General features: G+C 40.7%; 1 protein-coding gene across 2 annotated transcripts in view; it reads right to left on the bottom strand.

Annotated features, from left to right (window-relative positions):
* Positions 1-526: 526 nt before the first annotated feature.
* Positions 527-15732, bottom strand: part of GRM3 (glutamate metabotropic receptor 3) — a 102252-nt gene continuing 87046 nt past the window's right edge. Inside the window, exons 4-6 of one of the 2 annotated variants that reach the window (XM_061197667.1) lie at positions 14374-14548; positions 14173-14177; positions 11889-11963 (exon numbers count right to left, since the gene is read on the bottom strand). In XM_061197667.1, coding sequence (XP_061053650.1) covers positions 11889-11963; positions 14173-14177; positions 14374-14548 — 255 coding nt within the window. Of the gene's footprint in view, positions 601-11888; positions 11964-14172; positions 14178-14373; positions 14549-15732 lie in introns of those variants that run through there. The other variant, XM_061197668.1, reaches the window with a different exon arrangement.

The following is a 15732-nucleotide window of genomic DNA, read 5'->3' as shown; positions in this document are numbered from 1 at the left end:
AACATACTCAAATTACCTGGAATGATTTTAAAAAGTACAAGCCATTATCCACCATGCTGGAAAACCTTGAAGGTTTTATTCTCAATATCTTTGCATTAATACAGATGCTTTTTACTTTGTGCTGAGAAAAACAATCTGTTACACATAATGTAACTTTAATATACAACATAGAAACTCATCCTAAGTTAGTTACAACAAGGACCTACAAAAAACTTCATAGGAAAAAAAGTTACCTAATATAGCCACTGTATTTTCTAATAGACTGACCCTGTCACCAATGCTCAGCTCTGTAAACAATGGTTATTTCCATGTTCTGGGGACTTGTTAATAATAGGGACACTAAAATCAGTCTAAAAAGTTCTAGCACGTCACTATATACTGTACAGTCCTTAAAAATAATTTATTGTACTGTTTCTAAAAAAAGGTACTAGGGGTGTTCTTTTGCTCTGTTTCCACATTCCGGAGCTGCACGTGAGCACTTTCATCTAACAGCCTAAAATCACGAGAACTGAACTGCAATTCACAATCACAGAGATGAGGTGGTGGAGTCGAGGACTTCCCGCCCGTTGCACACCGTTGGCACATACGTGCTTGCAGAGGCTGGAAAACAGAGCAGGACAGAAAATTCTGCATTAATCAAGGGGGCCACAGAGCTACTGGCATGGATAATCCTAGACACTAGTTAAAAGTAAAAAACTCATTTTAACTTGGCTTTGGAAAATGCTAGGGGATTTAGTGCTGTAGTAGGTCAACTTTCTAAACGTGCTCTGCTCAAAATCAGTTTGTATCCTGGAACTTACCTCCATTACTGTCATACGTCTTGGAGAGAGTTGATAAGCATAATCACTGTGGAAAGAAGCCACTTGTGGGTTTAAAATTAGCTTTGGTAATCTTTAAACCGGTTAAAATACAGTGTGCAAAATTGAAAGCTCACTGCAGTTTCCTTAGACTGTTAAATTAATTACTGTTTTCAATACCTTAATTAATTTTGTTCTCTCTGGGCAGGGATGTCTCTACGTAGTGCCGTAAGTCATCTGTGAACTCCACTGCCTTAGAGAATGGTTTGCTATATTTTCATTGTTCAGTGGATAACCTCAGTGAAAATTCTAGTGAGGGCTGCGGTGCTGAGAACTTCCATTTCATAATAGTTTGCAGACAGGAAGGCATTCCAAAGGGGTGATTCTCTTGTTAATGACAATAGTGACGACAGTGTCAGGGTGTGAGTATAATACGGATATGTATATTCATTCTTTTTATGGGTTGTCGTTTTCCTAGATAAAATTCCTAGCTCCGAACTTGTTTTAAACAAAAGTTTTTTGTTTTTGTGAGAAATCTAGGGACAGTTAAGTTATACCTGTTTTGCCCTGAAAGCTTTTTCCTTTTACTGAATGAGAACAAAAGCAAGGAGCCCCATCCTCCATAGGATGAAACTGTATGGCCAAGAGAATCAGCTAGCGATGGCCTCACATTACCTTTTGGAGCTGAGGATGTCCCATTGCTTGACCTGTCCCTCTGGACACACTCTGCCCGGGAGTAGCTGATCCTCTTGGCTACCTGACCACAGCCCAGGTCAAGCTGCCCCGTCAGCTGTCCCATTCTTTTTCTTTTCATTTAAAAAAAAAAATAAATTTATTTATTTATTTATTTTTGGCTGCTTTTGGTTCTTCATTGCTGTGCGCGGCTTCCTCTAGTTGCAGTGAGCGGGGGCTACTCTTCGTTGTGGTGCGCGGGCTTCTCATTGCAGTGGCTTCTCTTGTAGAGCACGGGCTCTAGGCGCACGGGCTCAGTAGTTGTGGCTCACGGGCTCTAGAGCGCAGGCTCTGTAGTTGTGGCACACGGGCTTAGCTGCTCTGCAGGATGTGGGATCTTCCCGGACCAGGGCTCGAACCCCTGTCCTCTGCATTGGCAGGTGGATTCTTAACCACTGCGCCACCAGAGAAGCCCTGTCCCATTCTTTAAGGGCATAGCTCTTGGTTCATAATCAGATAAACTAATTTCATGTCATGCTAAAGTGTTCATGTTCACTATCATAGTGGAAATATTCTTGCTCAATGAAATTGCATTTTTCATAGGAATTTCTTTAAACACGAAGGAAAAACTAAGTATGAAATTTGATACTGCGTGGCATTAAGTGGGGGAACATTCACCATCTTTGGGACACTGAAGTCTTTCAGCAGACACCGCCCCAACTAGGGAAACTCCAGCCTCTCAGTTTTGCACTGATTACTTGTCTAGGTTTGTGAGAAAATTATAAAGTGAAGTCTGTGTGGCTGCCTAAGGTTACAGTGGAGTCATGTGACATGGTAACGCTTTTGGAGGTTTTTTCCTTTTATCATTTTTAGAATGAGGTTCAGTTTTTTTTAACAATATGAGTCCACTAAAAGCTGCAATATCTTGGGGGACAGGGATGGCATAATCTACATCTCCTGAAACTTCTACAATGAAGACACAGTGTGTGCCAGATAAATGCTTGATGGAAGGTGATAGTGATAATAATTCCAAATGTGAGGGCATTCATTTATTCTTTGCAAAGCTTCTTAGTATACTTTATCTAATTCTCGCTTCATCAAAGCTAGGTAAGGCAAGAGAAAGAACAAGGTGAAACGGAGTCCAAACAAGAGTGCTCCTGGCCATTCAATATGTGCGTTCTCTGCAGCTTCCTTGTAACCAACTGTCTGTCTACTTGGCATCTCCATGTGGCTGTTTAATAGACATTTCAAAATCAAGTGGCCAACGCATAACTTTTGATTCCCTAACCTGTCCCCATTTAGTCTTCCTTTCCTCAGTGAATGGTCTCACCATCTGGCTAGTTATCCAAACCGAAAGTCTACCATTTAAGCTTCTTTCCTTTTTTGTCTCTCCTTGCGTGTCAAACCCATGCTCAAGTCCAATCAACTCAGGCTCCATCTCCAACTACTTCTGTCTCTGCATCCAGCGCCCCGGTCCAGGCCAGCATTCCCTCTCTCTTGGCCACTGGAATAACTGCACTACTGGGCTCTCCGTGTCCACCCTTGCTTCCCGGCAATGCTTTCTCTATACAGTAGCCAGAGTACTTTTAAATGGAAGTCACCTACCTACACACCTCCTGTGGCTTCTCTCTGTGCTCTCCTTACTCTGGTTTATCCATCCCAGCACGATTCAGACCATGCCTATCTTTCTGAATTCACCTAATTCTGTGCTCCCGCCCCTACGCTTTTTTGCTTTTGTTCTCACACACAGAATACCTATTTCTCAGTTTCTGGCCTTTTGTTATAGCTGTTGCCTCTGCCAGGAATGTTCTTCCCTCTCTTAATCACATATCTGGCTCTTTCCTGTCATCCACGTGTGAAATGTCACCCTCTGAAAAAGGCTGTCATCAGGCCACCTAGTCTGAAGTAACCAACCAGTTTCTCTCTGTCACGTTATCCCATTTTAAAGCTGAGTTTTTTCCTTGCCTTTTTTTTTTTTCTTAGTGTCTTACGTCTTATACTCTTGACTAGAAAGTATGCTGGGGCTCTGCTTGTCTTTTTCATTCTTTTATCCCTATTGCTGGTCATGGAATAGACACTGTATAAATATTTTCTGAATGATTGTATGAATGGTTGCCTTTCAAAGAATGGGGGAACCAAGAAGTTTAAAGAAAGAAATAATCTATTATCCTGAAGAAATGACCAGCAAATGTGAGACCAGCAAAATGAGCCTCATTTTGGAGCAGGTTGGCCTTTCTGCTTCTCAAGCCACATGGTGGCATCGACCATCACCCACGCCTGCACAGAACTGGCTGGGGCTGTGAGCATCCCATAGCAGGCATGCTGCCTTTGACATTTTGACTAAGCTCTTCATCTTTTCCAGGATCAAGTTTTATTATTTCTGTGCAGGTTTTTCATTTTCAGAGGTTGAAGAGGAATGATGTGTCACGGGGGTACGTCTAGGAGAACCAGGGATTAGTGTGTCAGTGCTCCTTGCTGTCAACCTTGAACTAGTCTAATGCCCTCTCTACCTGCACTTTTAAAGATGGTATCAGAAACCTACTCCGATGTTCACCATACTCTTCTGGAATTTAGTGTAATTCTATTCTTAAGTGTGCACTTATGATTTGCTTGCTCACTGCATTCTAAGTTCTTAAAAATTGGGTATATTTTGACCATGTAGGTAAGAAGCACATGGGCTGCAAAGATAGCCACATGGAAAATCCTCAAGCTTATTGGTGTCACATAATCTTCTACTAAACACCCTGTGGACATCATTATGGAAGGTTACAGAATAGCCTGGAATAATCTACCTGCTTTGTAGGGACATTAAAGGGAACACCCTATGTTAGAATGTCTAAACTCTTTGAGAGGAAGATAATGCAAATTCAAGGTCTTCTTGCAAGGAATAACAACAGCAAAAAGCCCCACAAGACTCTTCAGTTATTTTTTTTTTCCCTAAACACTTTTTAGTGTATTGAAGGGGATGGTAACTTGTATTTTTCTGCTTCTCTTTTACTGTTTCATCTGTAGCTTTTGCCAGTGCATTTTTTTATTATGTAAAAAATATTCTCATTTTGGTACATGCTGCTGAATATAGCAGAGGAAATTACTGTTTTATGAGTTTACCACCTCAATTACTTTGCCTTTCATAAATATTTTACATATGCTTCTGTATTAGCCCATCTGTTATTCCCCAAGGTAGTAAAATATGTGGAAGAGGAAAGTGCTGTCATTTTCGTGTGTGTGTTTGTGATGAGCTTTTCTATGATTTCAATGAAATTCTCACGAGATTTTTAATGGCATAAGTTTAACCTATTTTCTTAAGTGAGGTTAGGCAGATTTCTGTAATCATCCTTTCTGTCAGAAATAAGAGGTGTGCAGGCTTATTTTTGGCTTTTCTGGGAGTGGGGGTGAGTAGCAGCTGTTACTCTAGGCTAACGTGGTACTTTTTGCTCTTTAAAGTGAAAAGTGAAGGTAGCTGAAAAAGACCTAATAAGGTCCACAGCTGACCACAGAAGGACCATTCACACCCATCAAAAGGTTTGTTTTGCTTCACAAACTTGGTGAAGCTTTAGAGATCAATGCAGCCAAGTGGCAGCTTTGTCTAGCACCGTGACATCCACTTTTCTTGTACCAGTAAAGCAGAGACTGGCCAGGCTTTGGAGAAAATGACCCGATTTTTTCAAAGTAACTGGGCCCTCAATCAATGCTAAACATATTTATTTAATAGATTCTCTTGGATGCCAAGTCTGTTAGTCAATTTAGTGACTGAGACTTGGTTCCTGAGAATCAGTGTGTTACTCTGTGTAATAGATCAGACTTGGAAAAAAATAAAACAAACATTTAAACAGAAAAGACATTCCAGTCTGTTCCCATCTGTTCCATTTCCTCCCTCCTGGTGACCCCAAATAATTTCTCCCAGCATGTCTGCTTGTTTAGATATTTTAATTCTGTGGTCATGGAATACAGTTTCCATCCGTTATTTGTTGCCTTGTCCTCCTGCTTTGTCATTGAACCTGGTTTTTTACTCATCACCTTAATTTACCTGTGCTGGGGCCCCTTGGTCCCATTTCAAAAGAAGTGTATGTGTTGATAATGTTGTCTGGGCAGATGTGACACTGCTAGCCACTTGTTTGGTAGCCTTGCTATGTCAGAGATTTCTCAGTGGGAGACTGAGAATCCATTATTAATAAAAGTGGGCTAGATTCTCAGGGGGTGTTTCCCCCTTTATGACCAAAGTAATTGTCTTAAACTGTTACTAGTAGTCTTAAGAGGAAATCATATTCATTATGATGTTGGATAGAAATCTGTAAACATAAGATTTAGTTTCCAAGTGTGGAGTTAGAACTTAATGAAAGCAAAGACTTCTTCATTCAGTGATTCATTTCTTAGGAGACAAGATTCATGGGAAGAGAAAATACGGCATGTACCTTTTTAGAGACCGCGATGCAACTTAATTACCTCATGAACAGAAATTCCACTTGGTCTTCAACTTAATACCTCGGTCCACTGTTGCCACATCATGCTGTCCTTTCCAATCATGTTCTTTTATTCTCTCTTCCCTCCCCCAAGAAGTACCAGAGTTGGATGCACAATAATTTGTAAATAAAAGGACTCAAGAATGTTTTGTACTATTCTACCTATTTTTCATTCTTCTCACATCCTCTTAGTTGCTTAACATCTCCTGTTTCCCCTCTTTTCTATCCAAATGTGTTTTCAGGTGAGGAGCAGAAACTCATTCACCCCAAGGCTCAAAGAACTAATAGGAGCTATAAGTGCTATTACATCTAGGGATCCAAATCAAAATCCGAAAGGGTTAAACTCTAGTAAAATAATGTCAGGCATTGCTCCTTCTTTCTAGTGGAGCTGATCCTGTCAGCCTCACCTTCCAGTTATCCACAGCATCTGCACACTGTGTTAGCTTCCATTGCTACCAACCTGATTTAAGCCACCAGCATCTGGGTTAGGCAGTAGCCTCCTAAATGAGGTCTCTGCCTGCTCGCTGTCTTATATTCTGCCCACACAGCCAAAACCATGCTTTTAAAGTCAGGTCCTGCCGCAGCTCCGATGAAACCCTTCAAGTGTTTTCTCAGTCCTTGCAACAGAAAAGTACAAGTCCTTAAAAAAAGTCCTTAAAAGTGACTTCCAAAGTCCTACAAGATCTGCTCCGTCTTTGCCCTCGTCTCCTGTCACTTTCACCTTTATTCATTTCCCTCTAGCCTCATTGGCCTCTTTGATGTTCTTCTAACTTTGGACCTTTGCATTTGCTGTTCCCTCTGCGTGGAATGTCTTTCCCCCAGATATCGGCCTGGCTCCCTTCTTTCGTTTCCGTCATGTCTCTGCTCAGTGTCACCTTATCACTTCCTTCCACTCTATAAAAACAGTAACTCTCTGTACCCTCAGTCCACCTTATTTGCCTATGTCCCATATTATTTTCTTCACATCACTTATCAACACCTGAGTTATTAAGCATTGTCGGTTTGTCTGTCTGTGCCCCCTCTTGCCTGATTAGAATGCAAGCACCATGAGTGTAGAGTTGGTCTGTTTTGTTCATTACCGCATCTCCAGTGCCTAGAGCTGAGCCTGGGCACAGAAGTTTCTTCAGTGAAGGAGTGAATTATCCAACAAATTGGTCACATTTACTTGGTTAATGGTTTCTCTCCCAAAGCCTCTGAAATTATTCCAGGTAAGGCAGACATGTTAAAATTTTTTTTTCCATATGAGTAGGCATTTTCCTGCTCTAGGCACAGAGATATTTCCATTTATAGATGTCCTCCAGAGAATTTCACTAAAAATGAAAAGGAAGTCATAGAAATAGCATATAATAAATTGATGTTAGACCCTTTGCTTTGTTTTAAGGTATTGATCATCTGAGATCAATGTATGGGCAGTATTTGATTAAATACATATTTTCTTTTTTATTGACATATATACATAGTTCGCAGCATGGTACCCTGTTCCCAAAGGCGTTAATAAATTTGGGGTTACATGGAAATGCAGATGACTATAGGTATCTCTCATACAATACCAGACTCTCTGGTTTAGGAACTCTCTTTGAGCTACTGTGTTTACATTCTGTTCTAATGTACAATACAGAAGAGAAACTGTACAATGTAATGTAATTCAAGAAAGTGATGCTTTTAAAAAACTATGGAAATGAGAGAAATTATATCTCTGGCATAAACGTTAACTATATTCATTTGTCTTCATCAAATCACATTTTCTAAGAAACTTAGTGGGTAGCCCCTTTGGAATATCAATGCCACACCTTGTCTGTGTGCAGCCTGGGTGTGGGGATCACTGGGGGCTCAAAGAGACATGATTTATGCTGTTGAACTCCCTGGTATGGGCTTTTGAGAGGAACACAAGTCTGTACTCATGCTGGTAGAACAAGATGCTGTCATGTGTGGTGCTTAAGAGAAAGCTTTTAACTTGAAAAAAATCATTGCATGTGCAGATGCTAAGATTCTCACTGTCAGAATAATCTCTGAGATGAATTTTGTAACTGAGCTGGGGCAGAAAATCCAGAGGCCACAGGAGCCATAGAGCAGCTCTTGAGAGTTTTATCTATGACTTCAGTTATCAAATTCCTTAAAGTACCTAATAGATGGGACCCTGGTTTTCTCATCTATAAATGTGTTTGTTAGAATAAATGATCCTTAGCATCCCTTCCAGCTCCAGTCTGTGTATTAAAGAAGGTGGGCTATAGCTGCTTGGGGAAAACCTAGCAAAATAGTAGAGGTAAAGAGAAAATGATTTAAGGGTTGCTTTAGAGTGGTTGTGAGACAAGTAAATGCAAATGTCAAATAAAAGAAGGAGAGGTATTAAACATCAATTTCCTAATGTATATAGGGTTACCTATTATAGCTGGAGACTATCCTCCCATCCTCAATGAGGGAATGAAAGGGAATAGAAAGAATGAGGTTCTCAGGAGTGCTGTGGACTTTGCTCTCTTAAGGGAAAATGGATTGACATCTGTCTGATTTGGATGTACTAGGTGTATTCTGCCTGGAAGCAAATGGCTCAACTTGCTGAAAACTCTAGGCTCTTCCTACGTTGGTCAGAGAGGATTTATGTTTATAATATATTTATGCCTGTGGCAAAGAAGATGTTCATTTCAGTCTGGGGTGCCAAATAACTTCCTAATTTGCTGGCCAGTCATCATGGGACTCCCTGAACTGTAAAGTGCAGGTATATTATGCTGTTTTTCTAGACTAGCACTGTAGAGAAGAAACTTGGCATTATGTGCCTTTTTTTTTTTTTTTTTTTTTTTTTTTTTATAAAGTCCTGTTCAGAGTTGAACAATGGCTTGCCCCGGCCAACTGGGGTATCTTCAAAGCTTGGCCCTTGATAGGTGCAAAAGCTTGTCCTCATGCACTTGCTTTCTGTTGCTGAAGCTCTGTGGCAAATTATACCGTGAAACTAGAAGGCGGTTCCCTCGATATTTTTAGACTGCTGCTTTCTTTTTATAATGTGCAAATGCTTAGTGATAAAGAATAATTCTATTAATTGAGCAGTTCGCACATTACCACCTAGACAAGTGACTTTCTGAATAAGGTTATGGCAGAGAAAATCGATCTCCATATGCCCATGGCTCCTCCGGGACCCAAATCTGGGCATCATTAATTAGCAGAAGCCTCTTGGCTGATCTTAATGATAATGACATACATACATCTGAATGATCACCATGAACAAGAGAAATACACATCCCCGTAGGACCACTTCTGGGTACATAATAGCTCTGAGGACTGTTGGACACACTCCATTTCTTTCTTCTCCCCCCGGTCTACGCTGATGCAAACCCATATTAGTGTCAGCAATATTCTGACCTGCGCAGGGCCTATAGGATTTTATGCTGCCAAACCTCACGTGTACATCCAGATTGTCTCCCTCAAAATGACGCCATTCGCTTACATTCTGCACCCATGCTGGTAGAACAAGATGCTGTCGGGTGTAGTGCTGAAGGGAAGGCTTTTAATTAAAAAAAAAAAAAATCATTGAATTTGCAGATGCTAAGATTCTCAGCATACGTTCTTGATTGCCTGTCTTTGGGAATCAGCTCTGGGAAGCTCCTTTGCTTCTAAAGCTGAAGAAAACAAAGAATGACCTCTTTTTTTTTTTTTTCTCTTCCAAATACAAAGGATGTTTACTTATGTGTGTGGGTGTGGGAGTGGTGTTATAAGTATGAGCTTAGGATTTCAGGGTCTCTGAGTTGTACTGCTATTGCAAGGTGCATTCTCACCTTCAGTAAATGTTTCTTGAGTGGCCAGGTGCTTCTATGGGAGGGTTCCGGACAGCAATGGGGGAAATGACTGTGCTGGGATGTGGCTCTTGGCCTCAAAGGATGGGACTTCAAGGGCCTCTCCTTCTCTGAACCCAGGGCCTCCTTTCTCTTTGAGGGCATCCAAGTGGAGCTCCCTGGTCTGCACTGATAGCAGTGCATGAAGTAGACAGGATGGTTTGGGCCAAGGTTCTCAAACCGTTTTCCTTGGACCATCTCTGTTGAACCAGCTGGAGTATCTGTTACCGACCAGACTCCTGGCCTTTACCAAGACCCCATGATACAAAGGGTGGGGCCTGGGAATCTCCATTTCAAATAGTTTTTTTTTTTTTTTTTTTTAATACGCAAATATTGGGCACAACTGGCCTATGGGTACACTTAGTGGAGAAAAGTTACTGTTTCCTTTATTCTTATTATTCTGACTCCCACCGTATGTAGTTAATCAGATACAACTAAAATTGGTCTCTTTTGCATACAGCAATATGTAAACATTTCTCAAATGGTGAGTTTTCCAAGTTGCCCTTAACGATGTTCTTTCTTCCATGCCTGCTTCTGAGTTAGGCCGTGCTTTTCTATCTTTTGGGAGCAACTGCTCAGATTTTAAAACCCGCTAACTGATCTTCTTTCTGCTGTCAGCCACCTTAGCTGCAGTCAGGGAGCTCGCTTAGACTCCAGAGTGATGTGGTATCTCTGCTACTCGCTCGCCAGAGAATTCACCCTGAATTAATATGGCCGCACCTTCAAGGTGACTTCTTGGTATTGCATAAGGTTAAGTGTGTCATGTCACTGACTCCCTGCTAAGAGTGCAGTACCGGTTGGATGTGGGATTTGGAGAGTGCAGCATGATAAGAATGGCCACAAATTCTTTGAGCGGTGGAGGCTGCCTCCCTCCCCTTGAATGTGGGTGGGCTCTGTCATGCTCTCTGGGTCCCACGTGGAGAGGCGTCCCACCAAGGCACCACGCATGAGAGTGAATCACTGTGGACCCTCCAGATCAGTTCAGTCTCAGCTGACACCACAGAAGGACCCCTGTCGAGGCCTTGCAGAGAAGGTGGACTGCTCAGTCAAGCCCTGCCTGAATTCCTGACCCACTAAATCAAGAGAGATAACAAAAGGGATTTCTTCTAAGCCACTGAATTTGGGGGAAGTTTGCTATGCGGGACTAGATAACTAAATGTGTCTGTGCTGGGGGGTAACTCGTTGCTATACCAGCTTACTCTCATCCGTACATGGGGTTTTTGTTTTTACCTCTGGAGGCACTAAGTCAGAAAACCAGCAGCAATACCGGTAACAATAATCCATTGGAATAAAATGCCTGCAGATACTTAACCAGAAGACCATAAATTATGTACAACCTAAGGAAAACATATGCTGTACTTAATGAATACAGAGCAGTTTAAGGATTTTTCTTGATTCTTTAAACAGCATACTTCCCAGTATTTAGGAGGGAAATGGATATTAATTGAGCTGAATCTATAAGGGAGGAAACAGGCACTGAAATATTAAACCAGTTGCTTAAATTTTCATCATAGTGGGTCAGTAACGCGTTTATACATAGAACTAGATCCCATAGGCAAGTGGCTTTCAAATATCTTTGATTGCAGTTCATAGAAATAAATATTTTACCTGAACCTGGTACCCATATGTAAACTTGAGCAAACTTGGTGAAATACTATTTACCCTATTACGCATGATGCACTCTAAAATACTTTATCCTCTTCTCTTTTATTTTTATATTTTTTATTATTATTTTTAAATGTCCAGGTCAGTTTTATTTTATTTAATTAACTAATTAATTAATTAATTTGGCCACGCCGTGCGGTATGCGGGATCTTAGTTCCCTGACCAGGGGTCGAACCCGTGCCCCCTGCATTGGGAGTGCAGAGTCTTAACCACTGGACCACCAGGGAAGTCCCTCTATTTCCTTTTTTTAAAAAATGCTGGTGAAACATGCTAAATAAATTTCATGACCCATTAATGGATTACATTCTACAGTATGAAAAACACTGCCCCAGACACTAACCTTTCTGGGACCAGGGATTCTGTCCTATTCACCACTGTGCTTAGAAATTTCTGGTGTATAGAAGGCATTCAAGCATTTAATGACTGAATGAATTTCATGACAGTGGTTCCAATTTATTAAAATGGGAAGGATACTAATCACAAGTCGGGAAATCCAGTGTCAACTCTTTAATCATTGCATATCCTTGAGAAGTAACTTCTCTTATTTTCTCACGTATAAAATAGAACTTGTGATATCTTGTACACATGGGATAAATTGAGCCCACAAATATTAAACTATCGTGAGTAAAAGATAAAGAATTACAAATAAAAGATCAATGGATTCGTTACTTATGCACTTTGAAATGCCTAGAGATACCACTCAAATACTTCACTTTGTTACTTTACTGCCACTTCTTTAATTTGGATTGATTAGAGGAAAATTGTGGGGAAAATGAGATCTAAATTTAGACCTTTTTAAAGAAAAAAATTAAATTTCACCGAGTAACAAAGTAGTCCTAAGATGTTGGGCTGCATAGACTCCTACCTTGAAGTATTAGTTGGGCCACTAGCAGATTAGATACTGAGTGACAGCTTAAGCAGGTCCATGGCAGTCGCAGTACATTGTTTTTGTGTAAATGGACGTTTCTGAAATTCTGAGGGGAGACTCGATTGGGTAAAGTGTCCTTGTTAACTCTTCAGGAATTTATTAATTCCTAGTACGTACATTAGAAAATGCCACCATATCTAAATTACTGAGGTTTGGATGTATGAGATCTGAAAAATGTCTGGGAAGACTTAGGGACTCTGCTGAATTGTTTTAATAACAGCCAAGAGCTCTAAGCTATCAACAAGACTCTTTCTGCCCAGAGGTAAATCATGCTGCATAGCCTAGGGTAATTTTCCTTTTGTTCTCCCTGGAAAGTCTACCCAGTATGTAGTTCATGGGAAATTTCCTGGCTTGTTTTCTGGATGAAGTAGCACGATAAGGTGGTTTGGTGTCCTGGCTTTGAAATCAGAGAAACTGGCTCTTAAGTTCTGGTTCTGCCACTTTCAATACGTGTGACCTTGGGTAGATCTCCAAGAGTTGTGAGCGTTAAATAAGCTATATCACATGTGCACACATGTATGAAGTATTTAGCACAATGCCCAGCACAAAGGCAACAATAAATGATAGTTCCTCTTAGCTGTATTATTGTTGTTTTTATTAGTTATTATTATTAGTTATATGCCAGTTCTTTCTGGTCTGGACTAGCTAGCTTTTATAGTTCAGCTGCTAGAAAAGAGATTTGTTTGCTCAAGAAATAAGCAGGTTTCTTTAAGGTTCAAGGAAAATTATTTCACAAGTTTTACCAGGTCCTGGGACTCAGCCCTCGTGACACCTGGAAATTTAGCTGAAAAGGCAATAAGGTCTCCACCTCTATAGCAGCTGAGACCGAGGAGTGGTATACACACAGCGCATCACTGAACATGTGCTGTCAGTCTTCAGTCTTCCCTTTGTTTGCTAGGAAAAGGGCAGCCCTATAAATTGTGCACTTTGTTGGAGAAACTGGGGCACTAATGCGATTGCTCACTTTGTGATGCTGAGCTATTTCGAAGTTTCCTTTCTAATCGGCTTGGGGCAAAATTGTGAAGTAGTCATTTGTCTCTGTCACTTCCAATCCTCCTTCCCCCCACCCCCTTCCCCTTCCTCTCCCCCCCCCTTCCCCCTCATCCTTCTGTCAGTGAATTTCTCCTACTTCATACCATAGATTAGCTGAAAATGGCTTAAAAGATTGTCCCCTTTAGCTACCGTTTGTGCTTTAGATGCCTCTAAAGAATTAAATGATTCTCCAAGGATACTGTTTCAGATATTTGCAGGCCAGGAGGTGAGAGAATTCTGGCTGGGAGTTACCCTGGTATCTTTCAGTTAGCACTGCCTTCTCAGCTGAAAAAACATTGTGTCTTTGTCTTTGAAATAGGAGGAAGATCTATTCTAGCATTTTCCAAAGTGTATTCCATGGGATATGCAGTTGATTTTATTGTGATCAATTACTTTTAAGAAACCGTAAATAACACAGTGAAACAGGTTTCCCTGCTGTAGAGATTCTTAAAAACCTTTATCATGCTCATGTCAAAGGAGGTGCTTTGAACTTCCAAGTGGGTGTTTAGAATGTAGCATTTTCCACCTTATCTTCCTCTTTTAATTTTTATGAAGCACCTTCAGTATCTATGTGACACAGAACATACTTTACAGAGCACCAATCTAGTCCAACCCTCTAGGCCAACTAAGGAAGGAAACAGTAAAGTGATGTGCTCAAGGTTACCTGTTGACCTAGTTGCAAAGTCAGGACTAGAAACTTGGTTCTCTGACTCTACAACTTGGTCAAAAATCCCATTTGTGGTTATGGATTTAATGTCTGTCATCCCTGCTAGACCGCATCCTGCCAAAACCGAAACTTGACCTCTTCTGCTTATCACTGTATCCTAGCACCCAGCACAGTACCTGGCACACAGTGATCAAACCAGCACTTACTAAATTGAATTGAGATTGATTATGGGGATGGACATGTGTTGTCTGTTTCTGTCTATGTCTGTTGCTTCTCCTTCTAGCCTGCTCCCTACTACAGTGAAGGGGTCAGTGTCAAGTTCCATACTTACACTGAGAATACGTGGTCCCAGTTCCACTGACACTGAACCTGTTCAGGTGCAGTCTGTGTGTGACCACATTCTTCTGGGGTTGAAACAGGATGATGTGCACCTTGGGTGCAAACAAACAGCCCAGGACCACGAATCCGCTCAGGCTAACCGAGATGCACATGGTCGTTGTCTGCACCTATAAGAAAAGATTGCCTAGTTAAGTGTCTTGACTGTAAATTCAATACAGTGGCCAACTCAAGAGAGCACTGAAAAAAGAGCAAACTGAAAAAAACCAAATCATCCACAGTTCTGTTCTTATTCTAGCCAAACCAATACAGCAATTATATTGGATCTTCTGAGTTTGGGATGCACATGGAAACATTGCTTAGGATTTGTAAGCAAACACTCTTCGTGTTTGGTGTCCTGAAGGCTTGCCAAGACTTCACATGGATTTTCTTGTTTTGTTTGTTTTCTTCTTTACTTTGTATAAAGATATTTCTGCAGAGCCACTGAAGTCAGAATCTTAAAGAGTCAAGTATCAGTATTCAATGATGAAGTGACCAGATAACTGATAATTTGAGTCAATCAACTTGGCTTGTTTAAGGTTTACTATATTATGAACAAATCTGGTCCTGTTTCATATTTCCATTTCTCTTTCTTGCTGGGAGCTCTGTCGGCTCTTGGTTTCCCTACTCAACACTGGGGGACATTATCAACTTTCTTCTGGGGTACCTACTCTTCTAATTATTTCATTAGCATCTCTCTGGAATTTTGTTACATAAGGTGCTCACTGTTCCGTCTTTCTGTTCTCCAGGCTTCTATGCACCCATCCTTGACAGAGAATTGTCCTTTGCTCCCTCTTTGCTTCCCCTGAAAGCAAACCTCAGAACTAGGTTTTATCATCTCTTCTTTTCATTCCCTTCCCCGCACTCTTCATCTTCTCCACTCTCCTCATTTATCCTGGCTTCAGCTCCCGTAGATTTTCTGGAAAATCCCAAATTAGATTCTACATATTTAATCACTTTCAGTATGAAAAATGGAAATTAATTATTTCTTCTATCAGTTTCTACTCAGAGTAACTGTGGTAAATCCTAGAGTCATTTTAGAGTTCTTTTTCCTTTTTCCCCAGCAGATGCTATTACCAGATAGCAATAATTTCTCATGCCCTAAAGTGTCTGACCTTCCTCTGTAATCAAAGGAAGCTGAAGACTGAACAGTTAACTGGAAGAGCTACATAACTTTAGAAGACTTCTTTCTGTTTTGGATTTTTAAAAAATCAGGTTACGCTTGTATCATAATTCTTCAGACTCTGGTTTTACTTTAATTGCTGAAAGTAAATCTCTCCTCACTATCTTTTTTTTTTTAATTTAATTTTACTTT

Source organism: Eubalaena glacialis, chromosome 8 (genome assembly GCF_028564815.1).
Source record: "Eubalaena glacialis isolate mEubGla1 chromosome 8, mEubGla1.1.hap2.+ XY, whole genome shotgun sequence".
Lineage (NCBI taxonomy): Eukaryota > Metazoa > Chordata > Mammalia > Artiodactyla > Balaenidae > Eubalaena > Eubalaena glacialis.
The sequence above is the reverse complement of the archived record's forward strand: the minus strand, read 5'-3'. Positions and strand labels throughout refer to the sequence as shown.